Source organism: Boleophthalmus pectinirostris, unplaced genomic scaffold (assembly GCF_026225935.1).
Source record: "Boleophthalmus pectinirostris isolate CB_2022bp ecotype Guang Dong unplaced genomic scaffold, ASM2622593v1 HiC_scaffold_21, whole genome shotgun sequence".
NCBI classification, from domain to species: domain Eukaryota; kingdom Metazoa; phylum Chordata; class Actinopteri; order Gobiiformes; family Gobiidae; genus Boleophthalmus; species Boleophthalmus pectinirostris.
In genome coordinates this window covers 20379851-20401864 of record NW_026571175.1, presented here as the reverse complement: position 1 = coordinate 20401864, position 22014 = coordinate 20379851, and the positions used below count along the sequence as shown (strand labels likewise).

Genomic DNA, 22014 nt, shown 5'->3' with positions numbered 1-22014 from the left:
TTATTATATTATAATATTCAGTTTTAGTTCTTCTAACAAAGGAAACGGCATTGTTTGTTGTAATTGTGGACACTGCTATTCCTTACAACCATAAAACCTATAATATGAATTTCTACTTTGCCACCAGATGGCAGCCAAACATCCTTAAGGTCTGTGGTTTTACCATCACATTGTCAAAATTTATTACCACATAATTCAGGGTAATTCAATCATATGTGTTACTTCTGTCATGGCTTAACACCATAAAATAGTCTTTGAACATTACTGGATTATTATTATTTTTTTTGCAGATTTATTATTATACCCTATCATGTGTTCCAACTAAGAGATACCAACAACAGATTAGCCTTGTAGATTACCACCAAAGTAGATCACTTGGCTGTCAGTGATCTATTAGCTGAAGGCCTTATTTAAGTAAACACATGCAGCAAACATTCATTAGTAGAGAACTTCCCTAAGGAATGCAATCCTTCTTAAGTAAAAAACACCTGTCAGTAATCATTCTCATTCATTCTGGTGAGATCAAAGCAGTTTATCTCAATAATTTGTAACACATTTTACTTTCACTTATGCAATCAAAGTATGAATGGTCTGTACTTTTCATACAAGATTATCAAGAGTAGGCCTATCAAGGATCTAGCAATTGTGGATAAGGCTTTTAGAGCCAAAATAAGTAATTGCTGTGTGAGGTTTAGTTCAGTTGCAGAATTGAACCCTTGTTGCACAAATAGTTCTCTCCACAAGAAGTCACACCCTAAATGCATAACATTTTGTGGTTATGGATTCTGGTCTAAAGATGCTGCGCTTGGTTAAAAACAGGGACGTCAGCCATGTTTTTTGGAGTTCACAGAAAAGATGCTTAAACTCATGTAACAGATTTATAGCTGTAAGGTTATCATTAAACTTGTAGGAAAGTAAAGGAGTTCTGTAATGCGCAAGAGCTTTCCAAAGCTGAGACTTGGAATAATTTATTGAAACAGGAACAGAATCAAAATCATCAATGCATAAAAGGACTATTTAAAAATCATACTCTACACAGCATTTATTTGAGTTCATTAGAAATATAGATTTACTCTTTAAAAACATCCGTGAGTAACCCCAATGTTGGTCCCAGTTTTTAGCATTGAAAGACACAGTAAAAGTGGTCACTAAGAGTAGAGGCACATTCAGAACGCTATATAACAGTGGAATCACCTAAAAACATTGTTCTGAAGTTTATTACATACATACGTACAATTCTTTTCGTGTAAGACAAATTTTAAAGACAATTTAAAATACATGATATATACATTTTCATAATCCATTTTATGATAATCTTGTACAGAAAGATGTTATAAAAATTAGTATGTGGTAAAAACACACCAGTTTGTAGTCTTTAGAAGTTGAGAGTCTGTGATTTTGTATTATAGTGTGATAACGGTGCCATCCTCCTCCACTCCTCCTCTGGGCAGCACCAGGCTGTGTCGAGGGTCCGTTTTGAGCGCGCTGAGCATTTTGTGGATGCTACCGTTGCTATGGCGAAGCGCGGGGTTGCTGCTGTGGTGGGACGGCCGTATGTGAAGCTGGGACTGCAGGCTGTGTGGAAGGTCCTTGTGGGTTTTGTGGCTGGCTCCACTATGCTGGTGGTGATGGTGGTAATGGTTTTGGGAAGACCCTCCATTAAGACTGGTTTGGGAGTGGAATGAGGCTGTGGAAATGACAGAAGGGGGACGCGCAGGTGGGCTTGGAGAAGGAAGAGCTGCTTGACCTGGTGCTGCTGCTCCTATACTGGTTGCAGAGGGGATTTGGTGGTGGGGACGGGATAAGTTGGATTTGTTGGAAGCCACTGATGCATTGGAACGCTGGGAAGGCCGCTTGATGCTGTTTTCAATGACGATATCAGCATCTTCGTCACTTTCAAGGTCATCAGGGTAACCATGAGCTGCGGAAAGGGGCATCCCGGTGGAGGCTACAGAAGTTGGGTACCCAATGGAACCGCTGCTATCTGAGGACTGACCAGAACTGCCAGAGATCCTGCTACTGCGCACCACATTGTTTCTCTGATTCACTGGCTTCACTGTAACGATCAGATTGTGGCTATTTGCGATCATCATATCTGTGACCTGATCAAGAGACTTCCCTGTAACTTCAATGCCATTCACCTCCAGCACTTCGTCATTTACAGCCAGCAGCCCTGTGCTTTCAGCCAATCCACCTGGCACCAAGCGTGAGATGAAGATCCCCGGGACCTTCTCTAACCCATGTGGCGTCACCCGAACACTGGTCCCATCACGAATGTAGAAGCCAAGAGGTTTGTCCGAACCGTGGCGGTACAAGCGGACACGGCGATGAGACTCCGGTAGGATGTCCACGTCGATGATGGAGGAGACGGGCCGAAAGTCCTGGGGCATGCCTATCCGGATGTGTGGGCGCTTCCGGTTCACATCGTTATTACGTAGAGCCACCACTGCTTTCTTCTTGCGCGTTAGTGTGTTGGTGCCAAAACTGGTGTAATCAATCTCTTCTGCAAAAAAGAAAGAGAAAAGCATTAGAAAACACATGGTACATTATGTTTAGTCACAAAAAGGGCCAGTGCCAACCATAACCCTTGAATAAACAGAAAAGATTGCCATGCAAAACGCTGTCCAAAATCAATATGAAATTTGTTGCATGTCAGGTAGTGAGGCACCGAACCAGGTTTTTCTGTTCTGATACAACATCGATACTTTGGCTTTAAGTATCTGCCTATACCCAATATCAAATGATAGTGGGGCAGAGACTGTGTTTAAACAAAATAAATGTGTTTTGTCATTTTTTTTACAGCTTTGTAAAAATACACATTTAATATGGAGATGTTTTGTGCCAAAACTGGCCAGTAAATCATCTTATTACACCAGTTTATACACCAAAACGAGATAGTATCATATTAGCGCATCTCTAATGTCAAGAAGAAGAAAAAACTGAACGATAGGACAATAATACCTGAATTGTTAATGTTGTTTTCTTAATTTAAACAATAAAACGAATAATTAGGAAACAACCAGCCATGAAACAATGACTGGGGCAATGTTTTGAAATGGTAGACAATAACATTTTATTTTCAGAAGGCAACCAACAGTTTACCAGCTGTGTCAACGCCCTATACTTTTAAATCACAACGCACTTCTCATAAAATTAACCTCAATGAGCTGCAGATGTGCTTTGTAGAAGGTTCTTTGTGTAAAATACTGCTAATAATTTGTACAGATTTATTTCAATGTCTGACAGTTTCTAAAGTCATAAACAACATTATTCTTCCCACTTCTGAACGGTTCTTAACTGATTCACCGAGCAATGGCTGAATCACATGATCTAATAAATTTACAAAAAACATTTTAACTAGTACATGTAGAGGAGTTTGAATAAATTGCTGAGTTTGCAGATGCCTTTTCAGTTTGTTGATACCGACAGTTAAGGCCCACCCTTCTTTTACAAGCAGACCTACTTTCCCACACTCTGTTTAGGCCTCTAGACCCACATTTGTATTCAAGTAATATGTCAAAGTTATATGTCAAAGAGTAGAAAATGCTTGAAAAAGTAGGTCTAAATTTATGGTCAATACAGTGAATTTTCTGCTGCTTCAAATCCCCAAAAATTGCAACTTCTACTATTATTACTACAAGTACAAAGAAAATGGCAGGATAGTAAGTAAGTAAAATAAAGGATTCTCCAACACTTGCCTTTTTACATCTACTACTGAACTGTGCAACTACAACTTATCTACTATTGGTGAAGCACAACCAGTAATTAAGTAAAATAAATACTTTTCATATGTTTAAAAGATTTAAAAGGTGCTTCAGCAGTGACACAAACTACACACAAACTCAGAAACATACAAGACCAATGTGAATGCAGTTGTTATTTTGTGATAGAAACTTTTGGGCAAAAGATAACATGATAGCTCTCTAATCTTCCTTTCCCGGACTGACAGGAAATCTGGACAGAGCAAGGCATGATGGGACAGGAAGTGAAGGCCCCCCTGCGTCTCTATGACAACAAGAATGACTCATCTTGCCCCGCTGCTGTTCGGGACACCTGCTTCTTGAAAATATTGGGGTTAAAGTTGTGCATCTTGGAGGGAGTGCACTGTAATTTTTGGCTGTGTCTTCAAAGTGCCGAGCAGAAGGAGAAAACAGTGAGATAAATAAGGAGAGGTTGAGTGAAACCAGCCCTCGGACCACTGCCATAACAATTCCCGGAGCAGTGTTGAATCATCATTAATATACTGTACATCTTCCCTGAGAAATAGTGACAAAAACATTACTTTGTAGTTTTCAGATTTTGGAGCAGGCCACACATGACAGGAAGTGGCTCTCCTGAGGATCTTAAGCGATAATGAGAAAAGTACACAAAGATCTAGAGCTTGTATTACGAAACTGGGAAAAAAAAACAAGTTTATGGATTTTATTGTTATTATTGCGAGCCTCTTGTGATTTCAAGTTTGGATCTTAGGTTTAGTTAGCACGCACTCTTTGTTGTTGCTGTCTGCACTTCAAGTATTAAGAGCTGCCAGAACAAGTGAATTTCCTCACTAATGTTTTCAGTATTTTTTTCTTTAAATTTAAATGTTTTTCTACCCAGCTTTCCTCGTGAATGAATAAATCTAACGAAAAATGATTAAAAAATAAATAAAAAAAAACTTTAGATTGCAATTACTTGACAATATTGTGGTCACTTTGGAGATAAAGATACGTCAATATTCATGTAAATGTATGCAACATCTACAGTAACCTGCAACCCATAAGCCAGAGTTTGTATTGTTATTGCCCCCACTGATAAAAAAAACAAAAAAACAAACACGTATAACAAATTAAATACACTTTTAGTTAGTGTGTAGTTTCTGTATGGTTTTGACAATACTAAAAGCATGAAGTATGATTTCTATCACCATTTGTAGATTCCTCTATTAAAAAGGTGCATTGTGTGACTTTTCTAGTGGAGGCTTTTCTCCATGAAGATATTATTGCTTTATCTGGAATGTTTCACAGTATGGCATTAAACCTTTTTATCTTCACGGAGACCAACCCGGATGAAGTTACACATCAGATCTGTGGAGAGGAAACCCTGCTCAGTAAGAATGCCTGTTTTTCTAGGTATTTTTGAGCTATAAAACCACCTGTAATTAAATAAATTTAAGGTAGAGATATTTAATGTGATACTGTTGAAGATTCCAGGCAGTGTAATGACATATCCATAGAAACAAGTAGGTGATGGACCCGTAACAAAAAGTTACATAGTGTACCTTTTATGAAAAACACTGATTGACTGACTATATTGGTTTAAAAAAAAAAAAAAAGGAAAAAACTGACTTCACCTAAGTAGAAAGGAAATCAGTCAAACAGAAACCTTCAGTAAAGTGCATGGCTGACATCTCTTGGCAATGCATGAAATGATTTTGTCAAATGTTCAAAGGCTCGGGCCAAACTTTCAGTCCACCATTGTACCCGTAAAAAAACCTACTCTTACGATGTTGAGTGCAGCTCTTAAGTTCTCTTTCTGAGCATGCCGTGGCAAAGGCCTATTTGATTAAATGCAGCCAGAGCATTTGCTATAGGGGTGGAATTTCTGCCACAAGTGCGAGTCTGATGTGATGGGAACCATATTGGAGAGGCTTGAGTTTTGTTAGAGGTCTGCGGTGCAACGCCCACCTTAAGTCCTCCATAAAACTGCTGCTGATGCCACAGAACCAGGTCGGACATGTGATCTTTCAGTCCGAAATCCAACGTGTACAAGTCTAATTGTGCTTCGCCTGTGTAATGCCTCACAGCTGGTCGCGAGGCCCATAAGAAGCCCCACGCTGCTGTAATTTGTTTGGGGTGTGACTGATATTTCCTCGGGCCAAAGAGAAAGAGCAAAGGATTGTGGGAAAGGCAGAGCAGAGGTTAAGTGCTCAAAATGGGGGTCTGGTGGATTCATGTACAGGTATTTAAAAATGAACAAAGGTGTATTCATGTAAAGAAATATAGAGAAAAAATAAAATGAAAACAAATCTAAAAAATCAGAATGAATCCCTGATGACTATGTAACTTATGTAAAGTGAATCTGTGGTCTGCATCTCATGGGCAGTATGTATCTGTCATTTTACACCAAACTACACCAAAATTTGCATTGTAGCCTCTATTGTATGTCACTCCAGTTGGCTAAAACTGAACAGACTTTGTAATGACTTTGTGATCGAAACTATATTACCATTAAAGTCAAGTTATATTTGCAATCACTTTGGAAAGTTACTCAAGCCCAGTCAAGAATGTGAGTGGGAGCAAAGTCAATGCGGGAGAGGCAAACAGACAAAATGAACCTAACTTCATCTAAAATACATTCCACTTGAGATAACAGTATTAATCAGATATTGTATGTGTACATTCACAATGACTAAGAAGCAGACTAATAGTAGTCATAGCAAGTTCAGAGAGAAACTTTAACAGTTATGTAAAACCAACAATGAAAGTCAAAGGGAATTACTTCAAATTTGGCATAAAACAACATTTCTTCAACAACTCAGGTTTAATAAAAAACAACGATGAGTCCAATGAAGCTGAGTGAGATCGAGTATCTGATGAGTTTGAAAATCAGGAGTTTTTCAGTGTAGAATAATTTCGCTTGTTTTGGCCAATCAAACAAAGGTTATCGTAATAACTCTTGACAAATCTAATCCCAGATACAGTGAAGCATGATGGGTAATGGCCTCATGTGAATGCACTGATCAAAGGCTGTCGGGTCAAGTCCAGACTGAAGCTTCAGATCACAGTTTCAATCAGCCATCACTAAATATTTCCACTGTGGTATTAAGACTAAAGGACCAGTGACATTTTACACACACTGTACTATGAGCAATACAACAGTTTGTAATTTGTTGAAACTATATTTTGATGATAATGACTGCAGATAAACAGGAATAAGGGAAAAAAGTACCATTAACTAAAATATTTCCACTTAAATCCCTTTTCCAGACACATTGCTCAGACTAAACTTTAACCTTTGGAGTTACTACGCTGCTTTCAGTACCAGGGTAGAGGGGTCAAATGTGAAAACAGTCATGATATACAATGACAAATTAGACAACACACTTTAAAGTAACTGCCAAGGTAAACTGACAAAATTATATCTATAAAGACATTAAAACAAGCCAATTTGATTTATGAACACCATGTCCCCTAATTCTCTAAGGTAGTTTGGAGTTTAGGTGCAATAGAAAGAAAACAACTGTCTTAATAAGCCTCGCAAAAGTTCAATCATTTTTCCAGACACACGGCTGAGACAAAACTTTAACCTCTGGATTTACTACGGCGCTTCCAGGACCAGGGTCAAGAGGTCAGAGGTGAGGAGACAGTGTGGGGATGACTATCCTGTGCCACTGCTGTGTGTGTGTATTTGGGGGCATGTAAGACTGCCTGGTATGTGGGGGTAAATGAAGCCAGAGATGTCTCCTGACAGGCTGAAGGTCTATAACTTGTTGGAACAGGCATGAACTCCTCTAATGCAAAGGATCTGTATCCTTTAAGTGGGTCAATGTAATACATATATATATGATTTTTAAACTTTTCACACCAACGCAACATATTTAAAAGGTGCACTGCGTAACATTTCACCTGCATGTCTCAATGGAAATGCTATTGTTTTGTTTAGAATGTTCCAGAGTACAGATTAAACCTATTTAATACAGGGGAGACAAGCAGGTTATTGCACTATGCTACATTACAATTCAGATCTGTGGAGAGTCGCACCTATTCACAGAGGGAATTCATGTATTTTTGAGTAATAGAAACACCCGTAATGAATAAATGGATAAATTAAATGAATGTGTTTAAAGTCATGCCATGGAACATTCCAGGCAAAGCATCTCCTTGAAGACAAGTAGGCAGCTGACCCTCCACTAGAAAAGTCCGCAGTGCACCTTTAACATATTTAAAGAGATGTGCAAATGCCATTTTAGAACAAAAACATTGACAACAATTGGAGTTATTACAGTGTATACTTAAAATATTAAATTATTACTTAATTAAAAGATGTGTACAATATACTGTGTGAAAAACAAGTCCTGATTCATATGTGTAAGACCAAAAGCATCTCCCAGATCCTCTGTGGCAACAATTTGCTAATATAATGCATACATAACATTCTTTCTGCATATTTTTTAAGTAAGTGATAACACATTTTGCAACACTAAATAAAGCCACATTTTTGCTGTGAAGTTCCCAATATCCCGTACTGTTATTTGTAAAAAGTGAAAGCGAAAACGCCTTTTGTTCAACAGCAGCCCACCTCTTGTTAACAAAAGTGTGAAAAGAAGCCCCTTTTAAAGTCCAATTCCCATAAAAGACCACAGTTTTATGATCAGCCATTAGGGCCTCTGTGCACACTTGCTTTTGGCTCCGCTTCCTACATCCACAGCTCACTTTCCAAAACATAAACAGTCTGGACAAAATGTTTGTTCTTTAACTTTCGGGGAAATAACTTCAAGGTCACGAGTCTTCAAACTTAAAGGATGCACTGTTCTGTACTGGACAAACAAATATGACGCTCTCCCAGGTTTTACACAACATGCAATAACAAAAATGGACTAACAGCAGTGGTCTCTTGGTCTCTAAAGTGTAAACCAATGAAGTATAGGAGGGTGTTAGGGGCCCGGGGCATGTGCAATATTTCACACATGGCCCTGTGAAAGTTGACATGGTGCGGTGTTTTAAACTGCTGGTATGGAAAAGCTCCGCAGGTCTGTTCCATACTCGGATCTGATTGGCTAACAGCATCATGGCAATTTTGTGCTTGAATGTGTTACCTTTTACAGCAATGTTAAGAAATAATTCATACATTTTTAGTCACAGGTAAGACTGCAAAACGGCAAATGTAACTGTTGTTCATTTAATGTTTTCCTCAACTCCAGGTTTAGTCACAATTAAAAGATGCATTGTGTAAGTTTTCTCCATGGACATGTTATTGGTTTGTCTGGAATATTTCACAGTATGGCATTAAACCTTTCTCTCTTCATGGAGACCAAACCAGAACAACTTACAGGTCAGATCTATGGAGAGACGACTCTCCTCACAGTCAGAATGCCTGTTTTTCTAAGTATTTTTGAGCTATAAAACCACCTGTAATTCAATAAATGTAAGGTACAGCTGTTTAATGTCATACTGTGGAACATTCTAGGCAGAGCAATGACATATCCATAGAAAAAAGAAGGTGACGGAACCCCAAACAAGAAGTTACACAGTGCAGCTTTAAGTTCATAAATCCAATGCTTTAAGTGGAAGTCTATGATATACAGTTTTTATTTTATTCCGAACATTTCTCTTTTAATGTTACTGTTATGATGGTTATTTATGTTTTATTGTATTGTGATTTTAATGTCTTCCTTATTCTGTAAAGCATTTTGAATTACTTTGTGTATGAATTGTGTTATATAAATAAACTCGCTTTGTCTTGCCTTGGGTAACAAAAACACGTTTAACAATTTCAATGACAAAAACTACTGTAATGAATCTGGATGTGACTCAGATCTGAGGCCAAATCCACTGGGGACCACTTTAAACTATCACATAAAGGCCCTCCAGAGAATGTATACTGGCAGCTCAAAGAAACGTTGATACTCAAAAAAGGATTATCTGTGCGTATCAGCCCAATTAAAGGTCCGATTTGTCCAATAACAACAGACACATTTCTAGTCGTGGAAGAAGGGTACTTAGTTGTGTTACTTAAGGAAAACCTAAAGTAAAAGTATCACCTGAAGTAAACCTGTTTAAAAATGTACTTAAAGAGTAAAAACTAAAAGTATTTCAAGGATTCAAATGAAGTGAAAAAGATTTGTGCTGTATTATTATTCAGCAGAAAACATTTGAATCAATTGTTTATTTCATAACTTCATATTTTTGTACATTTTTGTTCACTCAAACTATTAAATGTGCCATGTGCTACAAATAAACCCTCAGCCTTTTCAGCAAGTCTCAGACAATAATGAAAAATACTTTTACCTTTCAGTCCTGTTAAAAATGTAGTGGAGTAGAAAGTACAGATACCTAAAATTTGTACTCCATACAGTACTTTACTACTTTTACTTTCCAACACTGCACATTTCAGCTAATTGGAGATACAAATTTCATAAATACTAGTATGCGAATGTCATGTCTTAAGCACTGTGGACAGATATAAAATGGAATGAGCAGCATATTCATTCTGGGAGTTGTCTGCTTTATTACTCACACACTGTGTTTTATCATCGCCTCAGAAAGCAAGGACACAACCTTACACGGTGATAAGGGTCTTGTTGACACTGAAACATTGCATAAGCTACCACACTTGTCTGCCTACTTCAGTATATACTTTAAATACTATATTTGCTTGTACTTTTCTGACTCACATTCCACATGTAATTGAACACCTCGTGGCTTGAAGTGAATGGTGTTAACGCTGACCACTCAAAGGTATTTTAATGACTTTGCCCTCAACACGACTTCACAAAGGGGGTGAATGATTTACAATTTATCAACTTAAATTTACTGTTCAAACATGTGGTTTCTGTTATATTTTAGTTCCGGTAAACGCATGAAAAAAAAAATCTAACTTGTGTATGATCATGTGAATTGTTCAAGGATGGCATTTCTTTGAGAAAGGTGATAACTAAATACAGTTATCAGCTGAGGGTCAGTTTGTTATGAGAAAGATTTTGGGAAGAGGTGACAACATCAGCACCCCTCTACCAGCTTCAGTGGAGGCCCAGTGGGTGGCCGTCCAGTTATTTTTACCAGTGACCCAGACACTAGTGGCCTGAGAACTCACAAATCATATGGCTTTTTCAGTCAGCAGCTACAGTCAATACATATAAAGAATGACAAGACTGCTTAGTCTTGAACAGATAAGAACATGCTGTAATAATATTGCTAAAAATCCTTTACATTATTGTTCTTAGACAATTTTGATCCAGATGGGAAATTCCTTTGATATATCAGCACAATACATTATGAAAACAATCTAAAAAGTAGGAGTTGTGTTTTGTTACATTCACCCGTGATTGAGTAATTCTACAACGAGTCTGCCTACATCTCAAAAGTTCAAAATACTCTGTTCCACTTTGTGATGTTAAAAATGTGTGAAAGAAACAAAACACAACCAGGTATATATCTGATGAGGAAACATTATGTCATATATCAGAAAGTAGCATAATACAGGCACTTTAATTAGAATAATTATACTGTAATACAAGATAAGATCTGGAATAGTTATTGAATCTTGTACATTATTAACCACCAGACTGCTCATCCTGGTCTTTTACAGTACATTCAAGTGACATTCTTGCTCCTCTAAAGCTCCCCTCCGCCTCTCCACTGTGGTTTTTCTGCCAACCGTGACAAAGTGCTTAGTGACAGCACAAGCCGTAATCACCAGAGAAGAGACGCTCAGAGCAGTGAATAGTGCCCGTCCCTGCTGCCATTCCCATTAGGTCACCCCATGCACACATAGAAACTCACAGTACACAGAAAGCAGATAAGGATGAAGTAGTACCACAAAATCAAACAGTTTCCCACGCAGCAGCAGGTGTAAGAATATGATTAAAGCTAGACTTCTAAACAGTGTAAGGTGTTGTTGTGTTATTGGGCAGGACAATTCACCCACCTTACCCAAGTACTGTAATGTATAAAGAAATACTAATATCAATATGAATATCAGTGCATACCAATACCATAACAACTCTATTTCAGTACTAAATGTTTTTTGTTGTTTGTTGTTTTAATAATAGTAGTTTGTCCAATGATGTTACCATGTGGTCAAATAGTAGTTTTAATATAGATCATGATGACGTATCAATACTTACTTAATACTTCAAATAAGTGTCTAGAGTCAATACTAGATTTAGTATTAATGAGTATATGGGTGTGGGTTTATTTGACAGTGTTGTATTATCGCTGTAGATACCGTAATTTGATGGAATAACCACAGAAAAAGAAAGATAGAATTCATAAAAACAAAAACACCTTGCAATGGGAGATACAGATGTAACCGACAGAATGACCCCAAATGTCCAGCACTCTCATCTCACTTCCACTAAGTGTGTGTTTTGAAGACGACCACTGCCAAAATATTCCGCTCGCAATAACATGGAAAAATAATCCAGACAGAATAAAGTCTTTTTTAAATGTGCAAACATATTTTACATTCTTGGAGGGAAGGCCAGGCCAGAGAGCGAGTGGAAATTTGGACAAGCTCAGTAAATGAACGTAGTTATGGTCACAGCTGGACTCTCAATGTCTGGGAAAGAAACTATGGGAAATTTCTGAAAACAACTACATCATATACACATCAAGGAGTAAAGAGCTGCTAATTAGCCAAGTTAGCTGACCTATTGGTTCAATGAGTGTGAAAAAAATCCAATTAGTGAGAGGATTCCTAGTGGTATTTCACATGAGTCGTACTATTACTGCTTGGAATGACATGTGAGGAATCTGATGGCTGCATGGACAAAGAAATACCTTGAAAGATTAGGTGAAAACAGGAATTTTGCATGTCTACTTTGAAAATAGACAAGTAAATATATGAAAATACAAAGTAGGTCTATATAATATAATGCCACTAACCTGTCACAAACAAAAACTGTTGAAATAAATATAGGCAATAAATAGGGATGTAACAATAACTGAAATATCGTGATATCATATTGTTGAAGTTCTCACAATAATAACATGAGCCATCACGATATATCGAATTACAAGTCTCTTTGCTTAAATTAAGAGTTATGGAGCAGCAATAGCTAAAAAAGACAGAGGGAACTACATAGACCATGATCCTTTGCTCCATTTCAGTGTAGACTACAAAAGGAAATAACTGTTCCAAGCACTTTTAAGTCTTAGTTCTTTGGATTAAGTCTTGTCAAGGCATTTTAAAAGTAGCATATTCACAGTTTTGTTACCACAAATTACAGAAATAAATATCGTACCGTGAGATGTATATCATAAAAATATCGTACCGAGAGATTTGAATAGCGTTACATCCCTAATCATGAGCCTCCCCATCATATCATGAGCTTTCAGATGATATCACAATAAATATTGTACCGTGCGGTTCATACAATGTCATATCGTGACAATGTCATATCGTGAGACTTGGATATCGCTACACCCCTAACGATAAATGATGATAATAAAACTAATTTTTGACACAATAACCCAAGAGCAGATTTAAACTGCAAAAACTATTCTAAAATTGACAATATGGTTAGAAAACATGAGCATGTATAACAACACGTATAAATAGCAAAATGAAACACTTAGTATTTAGTTTACATCTGTAATGATTATTTATTCAACCCAAATAAATGCTTATTTGTTTGGATTTTATGTCTTAAATCTTACAGTATTGCTAAAATAACCAAAAACTTCCTAGTAGTGTACATGTACACATGACATATATTGACCCCAAAAAATATTGTTAAAACCTTCATATATTTAATGATAAGTCAATATAGTAATTATGCTGACAGGCCTAATTCCCACTGCCATTTTGATCCACTGTTTACCCCCTCAGAAATCCTAATTCAAACATTCACTTAAAGCCTCATGTCCTTTTATTCCTTTTCACCATTTTGCTGAAGTTGCTGCAGTCTACACATGGTACATATACAGCACATCTGGGACACGTTAGACAAACTAACTGTGGTGTGGAGAGGGGAGAGAAGACAGGTACGGCCCACCCCCCAGCCCCATAACTTTATTCATGTCGGTACATAGGGGTTAAGACCAAAAGAGGAGTCCTGCATAAGGGATTAACCTGTGTTTTAGTGAGTGTGGGGGGTTGACACTTAACAGAGGAGGACATCAGTGGAGGAGACAGCTCAGCATTCCTTTAACATTTCAAAAACAGCTGTGATGTTTCAAGAACTCCCTTTAATACACATGTCTACTTCAATGTGCTAAGGTTTTGGTGAGGTATGAATAAATGGTGCCAATAAGAATGTGTACAATGTTTTAGGGTTTTGTTTTGTTATTTTTGCCTAAAAGGGCCCTTATTACACTATAATGTTATATCCTCTTCAAAAACACACCTGGAGTTGTGTTTTGGTTCATTCAAAAATGTTTAACACACAGACCATGCATATTTAAGATTTATTTATTTATTTATTTATTTGAAAGTTTTTCTCTCAATTTAATTCTCAATTCACATGATTCTGTGCTTACTTTTGCGCACAATTTTTGCATTTTACCTTAATAGGAGAGATGCATTGTACAAGAGAGATGCATTGTACATCAGTAGCATCATTGCTAATTTCCTCCTGTCATCCCTGGACAGATTCATTGATTGATTGTATTTAACTGACCTTGACTATAAACTGTTCTTGGAGACCTATGTAGCATGTTTTTTGGGTTGATGGGGGAAACCGGAGCGCCCGGAGGAAACCCATCCAGACACGGGGAGAAACATGTAAACTCCACACAGGAAGGCCCGGGTGACCCGGGGATTGAACCAGGAACCTTCTTGCTGTGAGGCATGAGTGCTAGCCACTCAGCCACCGTGCAGCCAGATGAGTTCTTCTCTCAAACCTTAAAAATGCCCACATTCACTAGACTAATTTTGGATAATTTCAGCCCCAAAAATGCCAATCTCTCCTGAACTAAAAGGTAAAAAGTAGCTGTTAAGTTGAAAACTACCACTAGTTTTAAAGTTAATAGAGCATTTTGAGCTTTTGAGACATAGAGGCAAGATTACTCAAACATATGTGAATGAAACAAAACACAACACCAGGTATGTTTTTTGATTAGGTAACAGCATTATAACATGGATTAAAGCTCACAAGAGTCAATTTTGTGTATTATAGGTCCTTTAAACATATCAGGAAAGACAAATATATAATAGAAATGTATTTGTTAGTTTGTCATGCTGACTATTTTTAGATACTTTTACTACCATTCACTAACTACATTATCTTATATACAGTTTAGTGTCTAAGAGTTCCCAAACTTTTCTAGCCAGGACCTCCAAAATAACTATATCTATATAATAACTAACTATGGACCTTCACTATGAAATTAAATTGCAAAAGTAATCATTTTGCAGGTTGAGACGTCTTAATAATTTGGGCATTCTGTGTTTGTTGATAACCTTTCTTTGTCATCAATAGATTGTTCAAACCTTTGAAGTACCGTTAACTACTACTGTTTTTGCTTTAAATACAGCTGCGTCCCTGCTGGAGTTCAAGCGCATATTCCCCAAACCAAAGCCCACATGCTGTTGATTTAAGTTTCAAAAACCTTTCACTACCATCTGGTCCACAGGTACCAGGGCAGGCGTTCACTACACGCTGCCGAGAGAAGGTTGAGAATTTAGAGAAAATCAAAGGAGGTCTGGAAAAAGGTCTGGAAAATATTGTATTTTTAGTATCACAAGATGGGGTTGGTCAGCATCCAGTTTTAAAACAACAACAACAAAGCAGATTTTCTCATTCCAAAAAAGTCATTAAACTCTCTCAGACACAAATGCTCCTCTGTGATATTTCCCACCTCAACATTTCCAGTTCTACAAAGAGCCTCATATTATGTAACATATGGTTTTGGCATAAAAAGAGAAGCAAAGGAAATCCTGGAGGCAGACTTGGACTTGAGCCTTGACCACCTGTCTGACCTTCTGTTTGTGCAGATGAGCCCTCACCTGAAAGACTAACAAGAATCAATTACAGCGCATACAATCTGAAAAAACAGACATTTGATAAATAATACAGTCACTTATGAGAAACATGAGTAATAATAGTAATAGATTCTGGTATGGTGTGACTCAAAAGTGGGTCTGGGGGAGGTTAAATGTGGTATTAAAAGTTAATCTTATAAGGCTTACAGGGTTGTGTGTCATTGCAGCCTGGGTTTCAAGATAAATATATAACTTCAATTCCTCAATAACTATCCACAGATAACTTATATGTTAACAGATCCAGTGCTTGTTGTTATATTCATGGAGTATGGCTTGTATAAACAGCCACACTCCATGAACAAACTTAAACATGATCTGAGCAGTTTCCAGTCTGTTCTAGTCTTTATACGTCAACACACTACGTTCAATAGGCCCCCGGCTGAAATGTTCTGCTCCCAAGTGGCTCAGTTTCTCAAAGTAAAATGAGCAATGTCTATGTGTATATGATTTAGATGGCAAATAGTTACTGGCTCGTTAGCACAAACGTGACAAATTTATGCTGTGGGTGCATAGACAGTATAGGGACGCCACCCATAGCGTTCAGCTCCAGTCAGATGAAGCTCACGAGGCTGGTGGTTATAGGAGCAAATTTGGAGCAGAGTTCCATATTAGGAATAGGAATTTACAAAAAAATAGCAAAATAAAAACTCCAGGATCATGTAGAGTGGGTTAATATGAACATTTTAGACTAAAATGCAGTTGATGGAGCTAGAAGCAACCCCATGATGACTTACTATTTGTAACGTGGCAGCTTGTGGGTTAGCTATGTCCATTTAAATATACAGTCCATGTGGGTGGCACTTTTTCTTTTTAAATATATTTCATCCAACGCAGTGTTTACTTGCTAGGCTCAAAAACAAACAGAAAAATAACAACTTTGAAGTTTTTACTGGATAAAAAGCAGCTTTACCAGAAAACAAAGTGCACTTTTTAAACTTTTCTGTCCTTAAGAGCTTGCATTTGCCCTTTTAAATTTGCTGGTGCAAATCTAAACCCACGTCTTGCAGGTCACTCTATAATCTTCTATCAGCTGCAGGTGACAGACAACAAGCAGGCTGACAGGATTAAGGAGCTTGTGCCTGGAGCTGTCACACACGACTAGGAGACACAAAACACTGAAGGAAGAAGCCAAGGAAATGAGAAAGGCCAAGAAACCAGACAACTTCCCATTGTAAACAACTGGACAAAACCCTGGGACAAAAGCAGAGCTGGTTTAAAATGTAGTAAAATTATATAGGTCTAAAATGGCAAAAACTAAAGGGAATTAATACATAGACAGAGTTATGGAAAAGTACCCCACTGTTTTGGATTTACCTCAGGACACCTACATCACTTGGCACAACGAGAAAGAAAAATAAGCCATGACTTTGTGTGGTCAGGGGTCTTCAGAGTTTAAAGGAACTGAAGGTGTTTGTTGTTATTCTGTACACACTACTTGCCTGGTACTACATTCTGAAATTCTTAACTATTAGAGAAAAAAAAACAATGCCAACTTGCAACTTCTTGCAATGCCAACTATGAAACACAAATTATGATCATTAAATTCTACAGATGCAACAATAGCTGATATATCGTGGTAATGTAATTCGATATATTGTGTTGTAAGACTTTTGACGATACAAGTCTCTTTGCTTGGATTCATTTTTGTGGTGCAGTAAAAGCTAAAAAAAAAACCAAAATAAAACTGAGAACTACATAGATCCTGTTCCTTTGCTGCATTTCAGTGTAGAGTACATGAAGAAATAACTTATGAAGCACTGTTTTTACAGCTTGTCAACGCATTTTAAAAAAAAAGAAAAAAAAAAGAATATTCAGAATTTTTTCAGCCTCCACAAAATATTGCAATAAAAATGGTACTGTGGCATGCATATTGTGAAAATATTGTACAAACAGATTTAGCTATGGTTACATTCCTATTAAATTAATCAAAATACAACTACATCTAACTTCATCTAATAACTATAAAAAAAAAATATTTAGACATTTACGATCCACTATTCAAGTTCGACAGATCCATGATTTGCACCATCTGCAAACATCTGCATTAGCCGAGTTCATGGCCTCTTTCTCCGTCAACAACAACAGTGGTCAAATACACCTATCTTCTCAGGTTAGGGCTTTGCCACCGCTCACTGGTTTCCACAGGTTCAGACATGTTCTGGATCTCCGGCTCCCTGCACCTGAATACAACCGTCTGCCTTACACAATCACTGGGCTTCCTGATAGTTGTGACACACATCCTTGCTTCTTCCTGCTTTTCCTCTGCTCCATCGCCTCTATGAGCTGTCAGGGTCTATTGTTCTACTACGAACTCATATCAGGACAACAGCCATGACTCCCCTCCTCCATTCTCTTTCCTTCCTCTCCCAAATGGTGAACTGCTGACTTTGCCTGATTTTTACCCACAATCCTGTCTGGTTTTTGGACAGGGATTGGTGGTGGTGAGAGGAGGGACAATGGGCAGTATCTTCTCACACAGAGATGGTCTGCATGACTCACATTTATTAAAACATATTTTAACATCATCAAGAGTCCAGTGAGAAGATGCAATGAAAAAATAACATTAGATCATCAATAGCTCATGTATATGGAAATATCCGGACCTCTTATCTTTTTTTTTTTTTTTTTCTAGATAAATCACCTTTCTATCATTAAAGGTCTTGTATTGCCAAAAATTGACTCTTGTGACCTTTAATGTTATAAAGTTGTTACCTCCTCAAAAACATACCTGGAGTTGTGTTTTGTTTCATTCACACATGTTTGAGTAATCCTGCATTATTAGACTACATCTCCAAAGCTCAAAATGCTCTATTCCACCTTATGATGTCATGAAACAGTAACACCTACCTTTTATAGTTTGTCCACTAGAGATTGGCAAGTCCAGGGCTGAAATTATCCAAATGATTGCAGTGAAGGTGTATGCAGTTTTAAAACACAGGGGAGCACTTCCTATATTACCATATGACATCAGAAGTTTAAGCGTTGTACATTTGAGAGAAGAACTTAACCTAAATTGCAGGCTTTGTGTATTAAGCATGTGTCAGTTAAACAAAACACAACTTCAGTATATTTTTGATGAGGAAACAACATTATAACATACAGCTGAAAACCATAAATAGACAACAGAAAATATTGTAATATGGGCCCTTCAACAGTGTCCAAATTTTTGAAACTCCTAAACGAATTAGGGATATGCATCTTCTTGTTATGGCTCATGGTTAGATTACACTTGTATGAAAATCATAACAAAAACACTACTTACATAAGACCTTTGATGACCAACTTCAATTTCAATTTTGCACTGTCAACTGTGGATTTGTGACAGCCAATCGTGACCATTTGTGACTCGGCTTTAGCCAATTAAAGCTGTGCAGTGCGTGTAATAAGAACAATGCTTTACAATGGTGAGGGGCTGACAGCTTGTCTCATTGTTTTAGCCTTGTGACCTATATATGCTTACACTGGCTTTTTATACAGCTACAATAGTTCCTTTGATTCTTCAAGTGCACAGCTACAAACAAGCATTGTGTTTAGTCTCACTTTTAGGAATTAAAAATGCATTTAGACCAGAGTCTGAAGGCAGCTGGAGTCAAAATAAGTGGTAAAAAGTCTAAAGTGGCTGTGGGTTTTGTCAATGTGGTGCGACCACAAGGGACAGAAAACTAGTAAACAGGTCCTAAAAAAAAATCTTTATTTAGGCTGAATTAGACTGAAATATAACATTTTGGCCAAGATACAATGTTGTGCAAAACATTTTTATATCTTGTAATTCAGATGTAGTGTTAGTGTTAGCTAAACACAAAAATATCTTTCAAAATATAAAGCAATAATTCATTGTTTAACTGAGTGAAGCAACATTATTTCACAAAATTTCAAAACAAACTCCCAAACTTTAAGCACTCCTAATTGACAGTTCTTTCCACACCTCACTAAACTTTGCTTTAATTGGTCAAATGACATGTGTTTTTGTAGCATGAACAGAGGAATTTCCCAATTGAAGGGGTCCAAAGTTTAACTGTTCAAAAGCATGAAGAGGACAAAACATCGCTATTCACAGTAAAACCGCACTGTCTAGACCTATAGAGGGGATTTCTAATAGAGCCATATCTGCTTTCAAGTTAAAAAGAGTTGGTTCTGTATGCTTCTTGCCCTGGGGACTATGAACTGCTGACCAGGGTCAACACACAGAGAATAAATCATTCCAACAGGCTTCAAGATTGGCTGAATATAGTCTCTGTGTTAGCAGTTTACAGTGAGGCCTTTTAATTAAACGGTGAGATGTGACGTTAAGAAGCTTTGGGCTGTGGAGTTAATAATAGCAGTGGATGTTTATTGTTGTTTATCAAGGTTTAGCAGGGTTAGCAAATGTAGCAAGTTGCCGATGGCTAGTGTCTACTGAGCAGCTGAGAGATTGTCAGTGGATCCTCTGTATGCTTTGAGTCTAAAATAGCTACAGGATGTTCTTTTTGTACAGTAAAGTAGCCTATAGGTTGAGAATAAACAAATATTTTTTTCCCAAGTGAAGCTTATTAATGTCCTGCTTTAGGGCTAGTACATTTAGGATCTATAGATTATTTATGGTAAATTTAAGCGACCTCTAATCTTCAGATCATCTTAGAAATGTGTATGTATCATGGCCAAAACTATGATGGCTCTTGACTAGGGCTGTAATGATATCCATGTCTCACGATATCGTATCGTGAGACATGGATATCGTTACAGTATGAACCTCACTGTACGATATTTATTGTGATATTGTGGGAAAGCTCACGATATGGTGGGGAGGCTCACGATTAGGCATGTAACAATATCCAAATCGGTACGATATTTTCACGATATACATCTCGCAGTGGCATACTTCTTGCGATAATTTGTGGTAACAAAAACTGTTAATATGCTATTTTTTCCTCTTAAAATGCCTTGACAAGACTTAATCCAAAGAAAACTGTTATTTCTTCATGTAGTCTACACTGAAATGGAGCAAAGGATCATGGTCTATGAAGTTCCCTCTGTCTTTTTTCTCTGTCTCTGTATGTTCTACTTTACTAAATTTTTGAACAGGACTGAAAAGTTCAAATTTGTATGTTAGTTTGAGACCTGCTGAAAACGTTTTATTAAGTTCATAGTTTGAGCAAACAAAAATACACACATAAAAACACCTAGAAAAAAAACTATTGATTCAGTTGTTTCTGCTGAACCAAATTCAGCACAATTCTTTGTCAAAATCACCACATTTGAAGCCTTATTAGATCTCATTTTTAAACAGGTACAAAATGTTTGCATGTGATTTGCACTTTTTTTTTAACTGAAGTATTTTTTTGTTCCTGTATCTGTACATTTACTTAACAATATTGAGTACTTCTTCCCCCTCTGTGTGTTAAGTTGGTCTTAAAGATTTTAGACACACAACCACATTACACCAGAATGAGTGAGACAAAGCTTACAGTAAATCCACCCTAAATATATAACTGAGGTAAATTAGGATTTCCTCAAAAGAATACAAATCCCTTGCTTGAACTTGCTCTAGTCTTGCGTATACTCCCAAAGCTGCACACTCAGAGCAGGCCCGGCCCTGTCCTCCCCCAGAACTGTAATTAGGGGGAAATACAGTGAGCAGTTCCAGTAGGCCTATGTTTTTTTGCACAAAGCAGCTGCTCCTCCCTCTAAAAGCCACGGACGCCCACCCAGCGCCATGTTAACCAGCTCCCTCTAACCCCAAATCCTCACCCTGCTCCTTCACTTAGCCCGTGGATGGTTTCTAAACTTGACATGGGAATTTTCCACTGAGTTCTCTCTTTTGACGTGCTACTCTTGCTTTTATTGTTGTAAGAAAAATACCTCTAACATGGCAGTCATTACAGCTGACCTGGTACGATCCCAGTATCTGAATAGGCAGCTTTTGTGGTTCTAAGTGTGCAGAATTTCATGTGTCATAATCAAATACCTGATAACAAAGAAAGACACTGAGTTGATGCACACTTAAGCTAAGGGTATCAAACACTATCCAAAAACACACTCTTCATTCATAGCTATTCTTTATCTATAAGCCTTTGGTCATATTTTTCAACTTTTATTATTTGGTGCAAATGTTAATGTTGAAATAATAGAAAGAAAAAAAAAGCTGGCGGCAACTAAAATAACTGTTAGTTGAGGCCTTTCCTCTTTAGGGACAGGATTGTTGGAAAGTCTCTACAGTTCTGTTTCAATCAATAAAATAACATTCAAATCATTAGGGCAGCTAAGTTAAATTGATTAATCTAAACAAATGGATTACTGAAAGCTGTTGTCAACTATAATAAATAATCTAATAATCGCTAACTGGTTTAT

The 22014-nt window shown here is 37.4% G+C and overlaps 1 protein-coding gene across 1 annotated transcript in view; it reads right to left on the bottom strand.

The window, feature by feature from the left end:
• Positions 1-931: 931 nt before the first annotated feature.
• Positions 932-22014, bottom strand: part of pard6gb (par-6 family cell polarity regulator gamma b) — a 38121-nt gene continuing 17038 nt past the window's right edge. The window contains exon 3 of the mRNA XM_020932610.2: positions 932-2503. Within this exon, the coding sequence (XP_020788269.1) occupies positions 1404-2503 (1100 nt within the window). The 3' untranslated portion in view covers positions 932-1403. The remainder of the gene's footprint in view (positions 2504-22014) is intronic.